The sequence below is a fragment of the Mirounga leonina genome, unplaced genomic scaffold (genome assembly GCF_011800145.1).
Source record: "Mirounga leonina isolate KUSES-001 unplaced genomic scaffold, KU_Mleo_1.0 Mir_115, whole genome shotgun sequence".
Classification (NCBI taxonomy): Eukaryota; Metazoa; Chordata; class Mammalia; order Carnivora; family Phocidae; genus Mirounga; species Mirounga leonina.
Genome location: NW_023270268.1, coordinates 32,165,717 through 32,182,109, shown reverse-complemented (window position 1 = coordinate 32,182,109; position 16,393 = coordinate 32,165,717). Strand labels below are relative to the sequence as shown.

General features: G+C 40.0%; 1 protein-coding gene across 3 annotated transcripts in view; it reads right to left on the bottom strand.

Annotated features, from left to right (window-relative positions):
- Positions 1–16,393, bottom strand: part of PCCB (propionyl-CoA carboxylase subunit beta) — a 97,440-nt gene that overhangs the window by 58,356 nt on the left and 22,691 nt on the right. For all 3 annotated transcript variants that reach the window (XM_034995286.1, XM_034995295.1, XM_034995304.1), the window contains exon 7: positions 3,306–3,414. In XM_034995286.1, coding sequence (XP_034851177.1) covers positions 3,306–3,414 — 109 coding nt within the window. The remainder of the gene's footprint in view (positions 1–3,305; positions 3,415–16,393) is intronic.

Sequence of the window (16,393 nt, the reverse complement as noted above, 5' to 3'; positions counted from 1 at the left end):
ATGCGGGAGTTTTCTTCACACCCTTCCCTGCCACACCTGTCTGTCCATTTCCCTGTTTCCTGCATGACATCTCCCCTAGAGTGTCAGTCCTAACAGGGGAGAGCCCAGGCCCGTCTCAGCCACTGTAGTCCCACATCAAGAATTACACCTAGTTATAGGTCACTTAGCTTTCAATAAAGCTGAAAAATAAAAAAAGAAAAGACTAATGGCTGGCACATGTCATGGTATTCAGGAATGGTGGAGGGCAAGGAGGGGAACCACCTGGCCCTAGTGAGGAACGAAGCCATCATTCCTCAAGAACATTCTGAAATCACAGAACCACCAAACAACGCCCCAGACATGACAGAGAAAGTAGGGCCAGAAACTCTCTCCCAGACTCCCTACTCCCACCGTTTCCCCTACCGCCTCTTTTCCACTCAGCAGCCAAACTGAGCTTTTTAAGCCAGATTTATGCCATGTCTCCAATCACCCTCCTTGCTGTTCACTGAATATGCCAGCCACCCTCCCTCCTCAGGGCCTTTGCATCGGCTACTCCCTCCGCCTACACTGTTTCTCCCCTAGACGTTCATGCCGTTAACACCAGATCTGCTCGACTGCTACCCTCACAGTGAGGCCTGCTCTTACCCTATTTCAAACCACAACAATCCCAGGCCCCCTTTACCCTGTTCTACTTTTTCAATAACACAGATTACCTTCTAACATACTGCACAATGTCCTTATTTATCAGGTTGTTTATGGTCCATCTCCTGTGCTAAAACATAAGCTCCACAGAGGCAGGGGTCTTTTTTCTTTCACAAAGGTATTCCCAGCACACAGAACAATGCTTGACACATAGGCACGCAATGAATATCCGCTGAATAAAATGTTTCGTGCTCAACACAGAATTCTTTTATTCAAGAAATACTTAAAAATTGGTGCAGCCGCCTTGAAGGACGGCATGGCAGTTCCTCAAAAAGTGAGTTACCATTTGACCCAGAAATTCCACTCCTAGGTATATACCCAAAGGAAACCAAAAAACCTGTCACACAAAACTTGCACAAGAATGTTTACAGCAGCATATTCATGACAGCCAAAAAGTGGAAATAATCCAAATGTTCAACTGATCAATGAATACATAAAATGTGGTACAGTTATATATGGAAATATTATCCATGCTGCAACATGGATTAACCTTAAAAATGGTATGCTAAGGACAAGAAACTACTCACAAAAGACCATATATGACAGGACTCCATTTATTTCCATTCCATATATATTCAGAATAGACAAATCCACAGAAACAGAAGGTAGATCAGTGACTGCCTAGAGGTAGACTGGGGGGAAATGGGGAGCAAATGCTAATGGATGCAAGGCTTTTTGAGGATGATGAAAAGGTTCTAAAATTATGGTGATAACTGAAAAACACTGAATACATAAAAATCATTGACTTGTATACTTTAAATGAGTATGTCACATGTATAATACATAAATTATATCTCAATAAAGCTGTTTTAAAAACAAGGAAAAATATGTATAGAGCACCATTTAGGCCTTGCTCGGGAGATACAGCTAAATATATCAGATGTCACCAATATTCAACACTATTTTAGATCCCAGTACAAAGAAAAACTGCAGCCAATTAAACCCTGAGACAAGGGTGTGAGGACCAACTATGGGGCAGTCAGCAAGGAGGAGTTCTCCTTCTAGCTGTATGCTGGAGACAGAGCTGAGCAGAGCTGAGGGCAAGGAATGAGTCAAAGCTGATGCCAACCTGAGGTGGAAAAGGAGCAACTTTGGTGGGTAGGAGGAGTCAAGAGCTCTGACTTAAAAAAAAAAATAAAAAGTCAGGGTGCCTGGGTGGCTCAGTCAGTTAAACATCCAACTCTTGATTTCGGCTCAGGTCATGATCTTGAGGTCTTGAGATCAAGCCCTGGGTCGGGCTCTCCACTGTGCGCGGAGCCTGCTTAAGATTCCCTCTCTTCCACTCCCTCTGCCCCTCCCCGCCATCTCTTAAAAAAAAAAAAAAAAATATATATATATATATATATATGTATTTCATCAAATGGAAGACTTCACACATGTAAGAGAGATGTAACTTACTAAGAAAGAAATGCTGACATCTAAGTGATGATCCAATGCCTTAACCACAGTACACTGAAGTGTGTAAATTGGTCATAGCAGCTTCTCATAGCTTTGAAATCTTTCAAAGAAGCAATTTCTCCTGCCTTCACTTACACTGCTTATTTTGTCATAGACAATCCTTTCACAACCTGATGTCTTTTTCCAAAAATATATGGAATTCCCATCACTACTCCAACAACAAAGTCTTCATTAATGTCAGATTCATGCGCCACTCCCAATTCTATGCCTCTGTATAATAGTAACCTTTGTTTCAGTCCAAAGAACAGAATAATCTTTATACATTTTGAACTCTGCACGTGTGGCACATAACCTCGAAAAGATGAAAAGCTATGACCAAGTTTGTAAAAATGTGGGCCATGACCATCACATTATGACTGTACCTAGCCAAGGGCAATTGGTAATACTGCCATCTAAGACATACCTCAACTTTGGATTAAAAGAAAGTCACAATACAGCATTTTTTTTTTTTAAAGGTTCAACAGTGTGTGTATTTATATATGTATATATATGTATTTACATGTGTATATGTGTACTTACATGTGTTCATATATACATATATTTATATATCATATCTCTTGTAACCACCATTTCAGTTAGTTTTAAAAGCTTTAGTAGTAGCCTGTTTTTGTTTCATTTAACAAATTTGAGCTACTAAATCTATCTTTATTATTATATCTGTAGTAAATATACCACACTACAGTGATATTTATAAAAGATTGTCACTATTCTCTTAGGATGCCAACTGATATGAAGCAAATGGTAGAGCTGGTAAATACCAATTTTGTAAAAATTGGTATTTGTCATACAATGTTGAGTATGACGTCGAGAATGGCGTCGAGGATGGCGTCGAGGATGGCGTCGAGGATGGCGTCCAGTATGGCGTCCAGTATGGCGTCCAGTATGGCGTCCAGTACATTACTACTCAATGGTTAAAAACAGTAAGGTGAGGGGCGCCTGGGTGGCTCAGTCGTTAAGCTTCTGCCTTCGGCTCAGGTCATGATCCCAGGGTCCTGGGATCGAGCCCCGCATCGGGCTCCCTGCTCTGCCGGAAGCCTGCTTCTACTTCTCCCACTCCCCCTGCTTGTGTTCCCTCTCTCACTGTGTCTCTCTCTGTCAAATAAATAAATTAATTAAATTAAATAAATAAAAAAAAAAACAGTAAGGTGAGCCTCAAGGCCTCTAACCTGACATGGTGGTATGGGTCCTGGCACCACCAAGCTCCTCCTGAGTAACATCCTCATTGGTGACAGACTTCACAACATCCGGGCCAGTGATGAACAGGTAGGAGGTGTCCTGAAATTAGAATTACAGAAGGATCAATCTCAGGCACCTTAGAGTTGACATAGCCAAGACAAATGCAGAGAAGTTAGTGATGTAGTGACAGAACCAGGTTAGGATGCTGCTCAAAGATACCTATCCAAACTAAAGACCCAAGGTTTCCCTGCCTCACTGTCTACTAAGAAAATTTCCACCGTATGGTTCTGTCTCAGCAAAATGATTTGCAGCATGCCTAACATTTCAGGTCATTCATCTGTAAACACCTTAACTGGGAGCCCTTATTCAGAGCTTGCTGTGCACCAAGCATTTTTCTAAAGCACTTCATGGGATTGTGTAAGTAAGCCTCAGTACTATTTTCACCCCCATTTATAAACGGGGAAACTGAGTCACTGTGACAGTATATATAGTTTACCTAAAATTAACCAGCCACCTTAAGCCATTTGGAGAACATGACAATCAATGCTTTGGGGTTTTAAGAGGGTGACATTTAATTTTTAGTTTTTAAAGATAAAGGCATTTCATAAAACATTAAAAAAAGAATAGGAGATACAGTAGAATGTAGGTCTATATCCAAGCTCTTATTTCCAGGCCTCCAAATTCCCTCCCCAAAGGCAACCACTGTCAGTTTCTCTCCTTGAAAGACATCCATGCATATGTAAGCATTAATATTTATCATTAAATAGTAATATTTAATAATATTGTCCTCTTGGGGCACTTGAGTGGCTCAGTCGTTAAGCGTCTGCCTTCGGCTCAGGTCATGATCCCAGGGTCCTGGGATCGAGCCCCGCATCGGGCTCCCTGCTCCACGAGAAGCCTGCTTCTCCCTCTCCCACTCCCCCTGCTTGTGTTCCCTCTCTCGCTGTCTCTGTCAAATAAATAAAATCTTAAAAAATAATAATAATATTGTCCTCTTATTTTCTTTCCAGCACAGTGTCCTACAAAAATTGTTCTGAAACTTCTTGAGGACCATACTGTATCAGGACAGTAGGATATGTATAATAATTTAATAGTCACCTACTGGTGGTCCTTTAGGTTATTTCCAGTATTTTGCTATAACAAGCAATTCCACAGTCAATATCTTACTACAGTCATCTCTGGCAGCTCACTGTTCATCTTCTTTGTCCACTTTTCTATTGGATACTTATTTTTATGTACTGAGGAAATTAGTCCTTAGACTAATATGTGTTTTATTAGTCTATTTTATGGATCCTTGGCTTGGAACCCTGCTAGAAAGGTCTAGCTAGAAAGGTCTTTCTTTCCCCACTCCACACAGGCTCATAAACAAATGTTCACAATAGCTTTATCTGTAACAGTCAAAAACCAGGAAATAACCCAATGTCCAATCAACAGATGAAATCTCAAAATAATTATCCCAAGTGAAAGGATCCAGCACCCACCCATCCTACCACCCACCAAAAAAGAAAAGTATATACTTTTTGTATGTGTTTTACACATAGAAAATGTCATTTTGAATAATTCTCTTTATATAACATTCTAGAAAATGCAAATTAGTTTATTGTGATAGGAAGCAGATGAATAGTTACCTGAAGACAGGGTTGAGAGGGAGGGAAGGATGGATTACAAAGATATATGAGGAAACCTTTGGAGTGGGGGTGGCTATGTTCATTATCTTAATTGGGGTTATGGCTTCACAGTTGTATACATGTGTCAAACTCAAACTACACAACTTAAATATGTGCAGATCATAGAATTATATCTCAAAGGTGTAAAAAAAAAAAAAAAAAGTGGAACTGCAAAGAGCCAAGAATATCCCATACCACTTGAAGAAAAATAAAGAGGGACAACTTGCTGTACCAGCTCTCAGTATGTCATTCAGCCCCTGTCACGAAGACAGTGTGGAGCTGGTATAGGGATAAGCGAACAGAACCCAAAAGAGCTCAGTGAAACATTGATATATGGACGCTTGATTCATGATACAGGTGGCATTACACAGTAGGAAAGGATGCGCTTTTCAATAAAAGCCTCTCAGTCAACTAGGTAACTGTACTGAAAAAAATTAAACTAGCCTCTATTTCATATTATATGTAAACTTCAATTCCAACTAGATTGAAATGTAAATGTAAAAGGTAAAATAATAAAGCTTTTAGAAAAGAAAAATGATCTTCATGACTTTGGGGTAGAAAAAAGTTCAAGAATTAAGATACACTACCCATAAAGTACACATTTCACGGTGGTTCTCCTATCAAAAGAGCATAGAAGCCAGCCTGAAGGGACTCCCACTGGCTAAGTGAGGACAATTTGAGCATGAAAACAAATAATGCTAGTAATGGATTAGAAACACCTGAGTAGAACAGGAAATCCAGGAACCCACTTAATAACAAATCCGCAAAATAAACAAATGCCCAAGGAAGCAGGGCTCTTCCTTAGGGTAGGATGCCAACTGATATGAAGCAAATGGTAGAGCTGGTAAATACCAATTTTGTAAAAATTGGTATTTGTCATACAATATTGAGTATAACATCAAGAATAATGTCGAGTATGACATCGCGAATAATGAGTATGACGTCGAGTATGATGTCGAGTAGCCTCCTGGCATGGTCTCTATCTCCCAACAAGTATTAATCAGTTACAAAAGGAAAAACAATAACTACACAGCAGAGAAACCAGACAACACCTTGAACAGTGATCATATATCACCGGTGAAGGGCAGATGGACATCACTTGCCTCTAGATGTGATCATCTGAGCAGGATACATCACTTACATGGTAGACACACTGGGATACCTAATCTGAATCTAATCACGAGGAAACATGACGTAAACACAACTGAGGAACAATCTAATAATTTGTTTTGTAGCCTTCAAAAATGTCAGTATCATGACAAAGTCTGAAGAGCTGTTGCAGATTAAAGGAAGATTAATAGGATAGGACAACTAAATGTAGTATGTGATCCTTGAATGGATCCTTTAATGGAAGGAAAAAAATGCTATAAAGGACATTATTGGGACAACTGACCAAACAGAATCTGAATGGCAAAGAGACTAAAGTATTATACAGAATAGATTATATATTGGGCACACATAAAACAAGTCTTAATAAGTTTAAAAAGATGACAAAAACAGTTTGTATTTACAGTGGGATGAAACCAGAAACAGAAGGAGAACTGGAAAATTCAAGTATGTGGAAATTAAACATCACACTCTTTAAAAAAACCACTGTGTCAAAGACAAAAATCGGGTGAAATTGGAAAATAACTTGAGACAAATGGAAGTGAAAACACAACATAAAAAAACTTATCTGATACAATAAAAGCAGTGCTAAGAGGGGAAGTCATAGCTGTAAACACACTAGGAAAGAAGAAAGATCCCAAATAACCTAACTTTGTACCTTAAGAAAAAAAGAACCAACTAAACTAAAGTTAGCAGAAAGAATAAAATAAAGATCAGAGCATGAAAAAAAGCTAGAAAAGCAAGATATAAATAGACACACACACATACACACACACACATCCCGCAATGGAACCAAAAGTTCATTCTTCAAAAAGATTAGCAAAATCGACATACCTTTTGCTAGATGGACTAAGAAAAAGAGACTCAAATTACTAAAATAAGGAATGAAAATGACATTACTACCAATTCTACAGAAATAAAAAGAGTACTATGAACAATTCTACATCAAATTGGATAACCTAGATGAAATGAACAATTCCTAGAAACAGTAACCTTTAAGACTAATCAGTAACAAATGGCTTCACCAGTGAATTCTACCAAACATTTCAAGAAGGATTAAACATCAATCCCTCTCAAACTCTTCCAAAAAAATTAAAGAGTATGAAACACTTCCTAAGTGTTGGAAGGTCCACCATTACCTTAATGCCGAAGCCAGACAAAGACAGAAAAGAAAGCTACAGATCAATATCCCATATAAATACTGATACAAAAATATGCAAAATACTGGCAAACCTAACTCAACATTTTAAAAGAATTATACAAGACCAATTGGAATTTTTTCCTGACGTGTATGAATGGTCTAACACACAGACAGCAATGTAATACCTCAATAAATAAAGGGGAAAAAATTACATGCTCATCACAATTGACATAGAAAAAGCATCTGACAAAATTCAACACCCTAGCATGATAAAAATACTCAGAAAACTAGAAATAGAAAACACAATAAAGGCAATTTATGAAAAACCCACAGCTAGTATCATAGTCCGTGGTGAAAGACTGAAAGCTTTTCTTCTAAGTTCAGGTAACAAGGCAAGAATGCCTACTTTCACCACTTCTAATCAACACAGTACTAGAAGTCGAGCCAGAGCAATTAGACAAGAAAAAAGAAAAGACATACAAATCAGAAATGATGAAGTAAAATGATCTGTCTGCAGATGACATTATTTTATATGTAGAAAACTAAAGATCCCCCAGGGGGAAAAAAAACAAATGAACAAACAAATTAATCAAAGTTGCTCGATACAAAATTAGCTACACTGTAGACACCCTCTCAGTTGCCTGAATTGCTTGGACTGGAGGAGGGCTATTAGTTCTGGGTCCAGCACCCTTATTTCAGACTAAGATGAAAAAGGAGGCAATGACCACTGTCCTTTAATGCAGAGCTGAGAGTGGAGGTTTGGTTGCATCTAAATTCAAAAGCAAACTGAAAATTACATTCAACCACTTTTTTTTAGGAGAAAGAGGAGTCCAAGATGGTGGAGGAGTAGGAGACCTTAATTTCGTCTGATCCTAGGAATTCAGCTAGATAGCTATCAAATCATTCTGAACACCTGCAAATTCAATTGGAGATCAAAGAAAATAGCAGAAATTCTATGAACAGAAAAGCGACCACTTTCTGCAAGGTAAGAGCGTGGAGAAATGAATCTAAGGCAATATATGAGAAGACACACCGCAGGGGATTGGGAGCCTCCATCAGCCGGCTACCGGCAAGTAAGAGAGCAGTGGAGCACAAAAATCGGAACTTTTAGAAGTCTGCTCCCACTTGAGACATTGCTCAGGCAGCTAAGCGGGGATAGAACCCTCTCTGGGACAGTGTGGTCTCAGGATCCTCAGGGTCACAGGAAGACTGGGGGTACCTGAGTGCGGCAGAGCTCCCAGGTATCGGAGCGGGGAAGCCGGCTGCAAACAGCGAGCCCAGAAGTGGGCTCTCAGCTCGGGGTTGCCATAAACCATGATCCGCAGCACAACTGGGCAACTAGTCTCCAAGCAGGGGCCCAACAAGCAGCAGAACAGGCGAGACCCCCCTTCTTCCCCCAGGAGGAGCGGCACAGGATCTGCAGGGTTTGGAGACTCAAAGCGGGGTCGCATGCCTGAGATAGAAACTCTCGGTCACAGGCTGGGTGAGCACAGAGTGTGGCCAAAGACCAGGGAGACAGGATTAACTGACTGCTTTCACTCAGGGCTCACTGAGGAATGGGGCCCCGAGCATTCAGCTCTGGGGCCAGAGATTGGGAGGCCACTATTTTCATTCTCGTCCTCTAAAGCTGTGCATAAAGCCTTCAGGGAACAAAAGCCTCATAGAGCAAATTTAAGAAAACAGAGGATCATAGGGAAAGAGAGGAAAAAATAAAATAAGAGGAAACCAGATAGGGAGACAGACCATAAGAGACTCTTAATCATAGGAAATAAACTGAGGGTTGCTAGAGGAGATGGGGGTGGAGGGATGGGGTAACTGGGGGATGGACATTAAGGAGGGCACGTGATGTAATGAGCAGTGGGTTTTATATAAGACTGATGAATCACAGACCTGTACTCTGAAAGCAGTAATGCATTACATGTTAATCAATTGAATTTAAGTTTTAAAAAATATAAAAAAAACCTTTTATATATATATATATATATTTTTTTTTTTAGGCACTGAAGTGAGTTAAGTATTCTGTCATTGTTAGCTAGCAGTTTCCTTAGGTCTAATTCGGGTAACTAAAGGTGACCCAAAGTTCCTCTGGGCTTACAGTATCATGCTGTATCATGATATGGTAGGTGCCAAGGAGGCCGCCCCAAAATGGGCCACTTTGACATAAAGATTATTTTAAGCTAAAAAGCAATCAAAATCCAGCAGATTCGGGAAAAGCTCTTTACCTCCCCTACAACTGCCTGAAAAGAATTTAGATAGAGGATCTGCTCCAGAAAGAGCTATCACCATGGATAAATACATTATACCATGAACTAGGTATGGTAGACAGGGAGGAACTTAACAAGGCCTGTTTGATCAAAGGCTTCAATGTCCCATTGTTTCTGAGTGGCCCAGCAAACATTTGTTTACCAAACATTTACTCTTTTAAATCTTCCTGCTCCTTAGCTCAGGACTATATATATATACCTCATTCTGCCTGTCTTTGGAATTTCCATGTCTGTGTGGATTCCCTGTAGGTCTGAAATTAAATTTGATTTTCTCCAGCTTAAAAAAAAAAAAAATTAGCTGCATTTTTATACAGCAACAATAAACAATCTGGAAAGGAAATTACAAAAACAATTTCATTTACAATAGCTTCTAAAAGAGTAAAGTACTTAGGAATGACTTAACAAAAAAGGCACAAGATTTGTACACTGAAAACTATAAAACATCACTGAAAGCAATTTAAAAACTCACAAATAGAAAGACATCTCCTATTCACGAGATTAAAGACTCAATACTGTTAAGACGTCAACACTACCAAAAACAATATACAGACTCAATGCCATCCCTCTCAAAACCACAATGACTTTTCTTGCAAAAATAGAAAAACCCATCCTAAAATTGATGAGGAATCTCAGAGGACTCTGTATAACCAAAACAATCTTGAAAAAGAACAAAGTTGGAGGTCTCACATTTCCTTGATTTCCTTGACTTCAAAACCTACCACAAAGCTACAGAAATCAAAACAGTGTGGTACAGGCATGAAGACATATAGACCAGTCAAACAACATAGAGAGCCCAGAAATGAACCCTCATATATATGCTCAAATGGTTTGGCAATGATATCTATACCATTCAATGGAGAAAGGACAGTCTTTTCAACGAATGGTGATAGGAAAATAGCATATTCACAGGCAAAAGAATGAAGTTGGACTTTATGTTATACCATATACAAAAATTAACTGAAATAGGATCAAAGGGCTACAAGTAAGAGCTAAAAGCATAACACTTAGGAAACAGGGGCAAAATCTCATGACACTGGATCTGGCAAGACTTCTTAGATATAGACAAAAACGCAGAGGCAACATAAGATAATAAACTACACTTAATCAAAATTACAAGTTTTTTTAAGATTTTATTTATTTATTTGACAGAGAAACAGCGAGAGAGGAAATACAGCAGGGAGAGTGGGAGAGGGAGAAGCAGACTTCCCAATGAGCAGGGAGCCTGATGTGGGGCTTGATCCCAGGACCCCGGGATCCTGACCTGAGCTGAAGGCAGACGCTTAACAACTGAGCCACCCAGGCTCCCCTCAAAATCACAATCGTGGGGGGCGGAGCAAGATGGCGGAGGAGTAGGAGACCTGGATTTCGTCTCCTCTCAGGAATTCAGCTGGATAGGGATCAAACCCTTCTGAACACCAACAAACCCAACAGGAGATCGAAGAAAGGAATAGCAACAACTCTCTGAACAGAAAAGCGACCACTTTCTGGAAGGTAGGACGTGCGGATCAGTGAATCCGAGGCGATATTCGGGAGGATAGATGGTGGGGGAGGGGCCTCCGCCCGCCGCTTCTGGCAAGTGATAGAGCCGCGGAGCACAAAATCGGAACTTTTAAAAGTCTGCTCCGCCGAGGGACATCACTCTGGTGGCTAAGCGGGGGGTGGAACCCTCCGGGACAGTGTGGTCTCAGGACCCTCGGGGTCACAGAAAGACCGGGGGTGCCTGAGTATGGCAGAGCTCCCAGGTAACAGAGCAGGGAAACCGGCTGCAGAGGCAGAGCCCAGGCGCGGGCTCTCAGTTCGGGGTTGCCATAAACCGTGATCCGCAGGACAGTGGGGCCACTGCTCCTCCAGCAGGGACCCAACAAGCGGCAGATCCGGGGAGACTCACCTTCCTCCCCCGGGAGGAGCCACGCGGGAGTGCACCGCAGGGATCTGCTGGGTTTGGAAACTCCACCCGGGGGTCGGGTGCCAGAGATAGAAACGCGCGATCACAGGCCGGGTGAGCACGGAGTGTGGCCGGAGACCGGGGAGACGGGAGTGACTGACGGCTTTTCTCTGGGGGCTCACTGAGGAGGGGGGCCCCGAGTTCTCGGCTCCTCCGGGGCGGAGATTGGGAGGCCGCCATTTTCACTCTCCGCCTCCAAAGCTGTACGGAAAGCTCGCAGCGAACAAAAGCCCGGGAGAGCAAACCCGAGCAGATTACTTAGCCAGGAGGGAGCAAGGGTGGGGCAATTCCGCCTCCGGCAGAGACATTTGGAAACCACGGCCACAGGCCCCTCCCCAGAAGATCAGCGAGAACAGCCAGCCAAGACCAAGTTCACCGATCAATGAGAACGGCAGAACTCCAGCGCCAGGGGACTACTGCACATAAAATTCACGGCTTTTTTACCATGATTCTTTAGTCTTTTAAAGTTAATTTTTTTTAACTCTTTGTCTTTTTATTTCTTTTTGAATTTTTCTTTTTCCCTTTTTCAACCAACATCTTATCAATCCCTTCTTAAAAAAAAAAAATTTTTATTTTTCATTTTTAGAGTCATATTCTATCCCTTCATAGTAGTTACCCGTATTTTTGGCTTATATATATAAGTTGTTCTCTCTTAAAAATTTTGAGATAGTTTCTTCTAACAGATTAAAATATACCCTAAATCTCTAGTATATGGTGTTTTCTATTCCCCTGCCTGATCACATCCTCTCCCTTTTTTTTTTTTCTTTTTTTAAATCCTCTTCTTTCTTTTTTCAAACAACTTCTTATCAATTCCTTTTATAAAATTTTTTATAATTTCCATCTTTACAGTCATATTCCATCCCTTCATCATATCAACCCTTATTTTTGTACATATATAAGTTTTTCTTTCTTTAAAATTTTGGGAGGCACTTTCTTCTAAAAGACCAAAATACACCCCAAATCTAGTGTGTGGCACTGATCTGTATACCAGCCTGATCATATTTGATCACATTCTGTTCTTTTTGTTGTTGTTGTTGTTTTGTTTGTTTTTGTTTTTATCTTTATCTTTTTCTTTTTTTTCTTTCTCTTTTTTCTCTCTTTCCCTTTTCCCACTGTTTCAGGTCTTTTCTGATTTGTTTAGAGTATATTTTCTGGGGACGTTGTTACTCTGCTAGCATTTTGTTCTCTCATTCATCTATTCTCCTCTGCACAAAATGACAAGACGGAAAAAATCACCTCAACAAAAAGAACAAGAGGTAGTACCGACTGCCAGGGACCTACTCAATACGGACATTAGTACGATGTCAGATCTAGAGTTCAGAATCATCACTTTAAAGATACTAGCTGGGCTTGAAAAAAATATGGAAGTTATTAGAGAAACCCTTTCTGGAGAAGTAAAAGAACTAAAATCCAACCAAGTAGAAATCAAAAAGGCTATTAATGAGGTGAAATCAAAAATGGGGGTGCAAACTGCTAGAATAAATGAGGCAGAAGAGAGAATCAGTAATATAGAAGATGAAATGATGGAAAATAAAGAAGCTGAGAAAAAGAGAGATAAACAACTACTGGATCACGAGGGCAGAATTCGAGAGATAAGCGATACCATAAGATGAAACAACATTAGAATAATTGGGATCCCAGAAGAAGAAGAAAGAGAGAGAGGGGCAGAAGGTATAATGGAGCAAATTATAGCAGAGAACTTCCCTAATTTGAGGAAGGAAACAGGCATGAAAATCCAGGAAGCACAGAAACCCCTCTCAAAATCAATAAAAATAGGTCAACACCCCGACATCTAATAGTAAAACTTACGAGTCTCATAGACAAAGAGAAAATCCTGAAAGCAGCTCGGGAGAAGAGATCTGTAACCTACAAGGGTAGAAACATTAGATTGGCAACAGACCTATCCACAGAGAACTGGCAGGCCAGAAAGGACTGGCAGGATATATTCAGAGCACTAAATGAGAAAAATATGCAGCCAAGAATACTATATCCAGCTAGGCTGTCATTGAAAATAGAAGGAGAGATAAAAAGCTTCCAGGACAAACAAAAACTAAAGGAATTTGCAAACACAAAACCAGCCCTACAGGAAATCTTGAAAGGGGTCCTCTAAGCAAAGAGAGCGCCTAAAAGCAACATAGACCAGAAAGGAACACAGACAATATACGGTAACAGTCACCTTACAGGCAATACAATGGCACTAAATTCCTATCTTTCAATAGTTACCCTGAATGTAAATGGGCTAAATGCCCCAATCAAAAGACACAGGCTATCAGACTGGATTAAAAAACAAGACCCATCAATATGCTGTCTGCAAGAGACTCATTTTAGACCCAAAGACACCCCCAGATTGAAAGTGAGGGGGTGGAAAACCATTTACCATGCTAATGGACACCAAAAGAAAGCTGGGGTGGCAATCCTTATATCAGACAAATTACATTTTAAACCAAAGACTGTAATAAGAGATGAGGAAGGACATTATATCCTACTTAAAGGATCTATCCAACAAGAAGATCTAACAATTGTAAATATCTATGCCCCTAACATGGGAGCAGCCAATTATATAAGGCAATTAATAACAAAAGCAAAGAAACACATCGACAACAATACAGTAATAGTGGGGGACTTTAACACCCCCCTCACTGAAATGGACAGATCGTCTAAGCAAAAGATCAACAAGGAAATAAAGACTTTAAATGACACACTGGACCAAATGGACTTCACAGACATATTCAGAACATTCCACCCCAAAGCAACGGAATACACATTCTTCTCTAGTGCCCATGGAACATTCTCCAGAATAGATCACATCCTAGGTCATAAATCAGGTCTCAACTGGTACCAAAAGATTGGGATCATTCCCTGCCTATTTTCAGACCACAATGCTTTGAAACTAGAACTCAATCACAACAGGAAAGTTGGAAAGAACTCAAATACATGGAGGCTAAAGAGCATCCTACTGAAGAATGAATGGGTCAACCAGCAAATTAAAGAAAAATTAAAAAAATACATGGAAACCAATGAAAATGAAAACACAACTGTTCAAAATCTTTGGGATGCAGCAAAGGCAGTCCTAAGAGGAAAGTATATAGCAATACAAGCCTTTCTCAAGAAACAAGAAAGGTCTCAAGTACACAACCTAACCCTACACCTAAAGGAGCTGGAGAAAGAACAGCAAATAAAGCCTAAACCCAGCAGGAGAAGAGAAATAATAAAGATCAGAACAGAAATCAATGAAATAGAAACTAAAAGAACAGTAGAACAGATCAACGAAACTAGGAGCTGGTTCTTTGAAAGAATTAACAAGATTGATAAACCCCTGGCCAGACTTATCAAAAAGAGAAGAGAAATGACCCAAATCAACAAAATCATGAATGAAAGAGGAGAGATCACAACCAACACCAAAGAAATACAAACAATTATAAGAACATATTATGAGCAACTCTATGCCAGCAAATTAGATAACCTGGAAGAAACGGAGGCATTCCTAGAGATGTATCAACTACCAAAACTGAACCAGGATGAAATAGAAAACCTGAACAGACCTATAACCACTAAGGAAATTGAAGCAGTCATCAAAAATCTCCCAAAAAACAAAAGCCCAGGGCCAGATGGCTTCCCAGGAGAATTCTACCAAACATTTAAAGAATTAATACCTATTCTTCTGAAACTGTTCCAAAAAATAGAAATGGAAGGAAAACTGCCAAACTCATTTTATGAGGCCAGCATTACCTTGATCCCAAAACCAGACAAAGACCCCATCAAAAAGGAGAATTACAGGCCAATATCCCTGATGAACATGGATGCAAAAATTCTCACCAAAATACTAGCCAATAGGATCCAACAGTACATTAAAAGGATTATTCACCTTGACCAAGTGGGATTTATCCCTGGGCTGCAAGGTTGGTTCAACATCCGCAAATCAATCAATGTGATACAATACATTAATAAAAGAAAGAACAAGAATCATATGATCCTCTCAACAGATGCAGAAAAAGCTTTTGACAAAGTACAGCATCCTTTCTTGATCAAAACTCTTCAGAATATAGGGATCGAGGGTACATACCTCAATATCATAAAAGCCATCTATGAAAAACCTACAGTGAATATCATTCTCAATGGGGAAAAACTGAGAGCTTTCCCCCTAAGGTCAGGAACGCGGCAGGGATGTCCACTATCACCACTGCTATTCAACATAGTATTGGAAGTCCTAGCCACAGCAATCAGACAACAAAAAGAAATCAAAGGCATCCAAATTGGCAAAGAAGAAGTCAAACTCTCACTCTTTGCAGATGATATGATACTTTATGTGGAAAACCCAAAAGACTCCACCCCAAAACTGCTGGAACTCATACAGGAATTCAGTAAAGTGGCAGGATATAAAATCAATGCACAGAAGTCAGTGGCATTCCTATACACCAACAACAAGACAGAAGAAAGAGAAATTAAGGAGTCGATCCCATTTACAATTGCACCCAAAACCATAAGATACCTAGGAATAAATCTAACCAAAGAGACAAAGGATCTGTACTCAGAAAACTGTAAAATACTCATGAAAGAAATTGAGGAAGACACAAAGAAATGGAAAAACATTCCATGCTCATGGATTGGAAGAACAAATATTGTGAAGATGTCAATGCTACCTAGAGCAATCTACACATTCAATGCAATCCCCATCAAAATACCATCCACTTTTTTCAAAGAAATGGAACAAATAATCCTAAAATTTGTATGGAACCAGAAAAGACCCCGCATAGCCAGAGGAATGTTGAAAAAGAAAAGCAAAGCCGGCGGCATCACAATTCCGGACTTCCAGCTCTATTACAAAGCTGTCATCATCAAGACAACATGGTACTGGCACAAAAACAGACACATAGATCAATGGAACAGAACAGAGAGCCCAGAAATGGACCCTCAACTCTATGGTCAACTCATCTTTGACAAAGCAGGAAAGAAT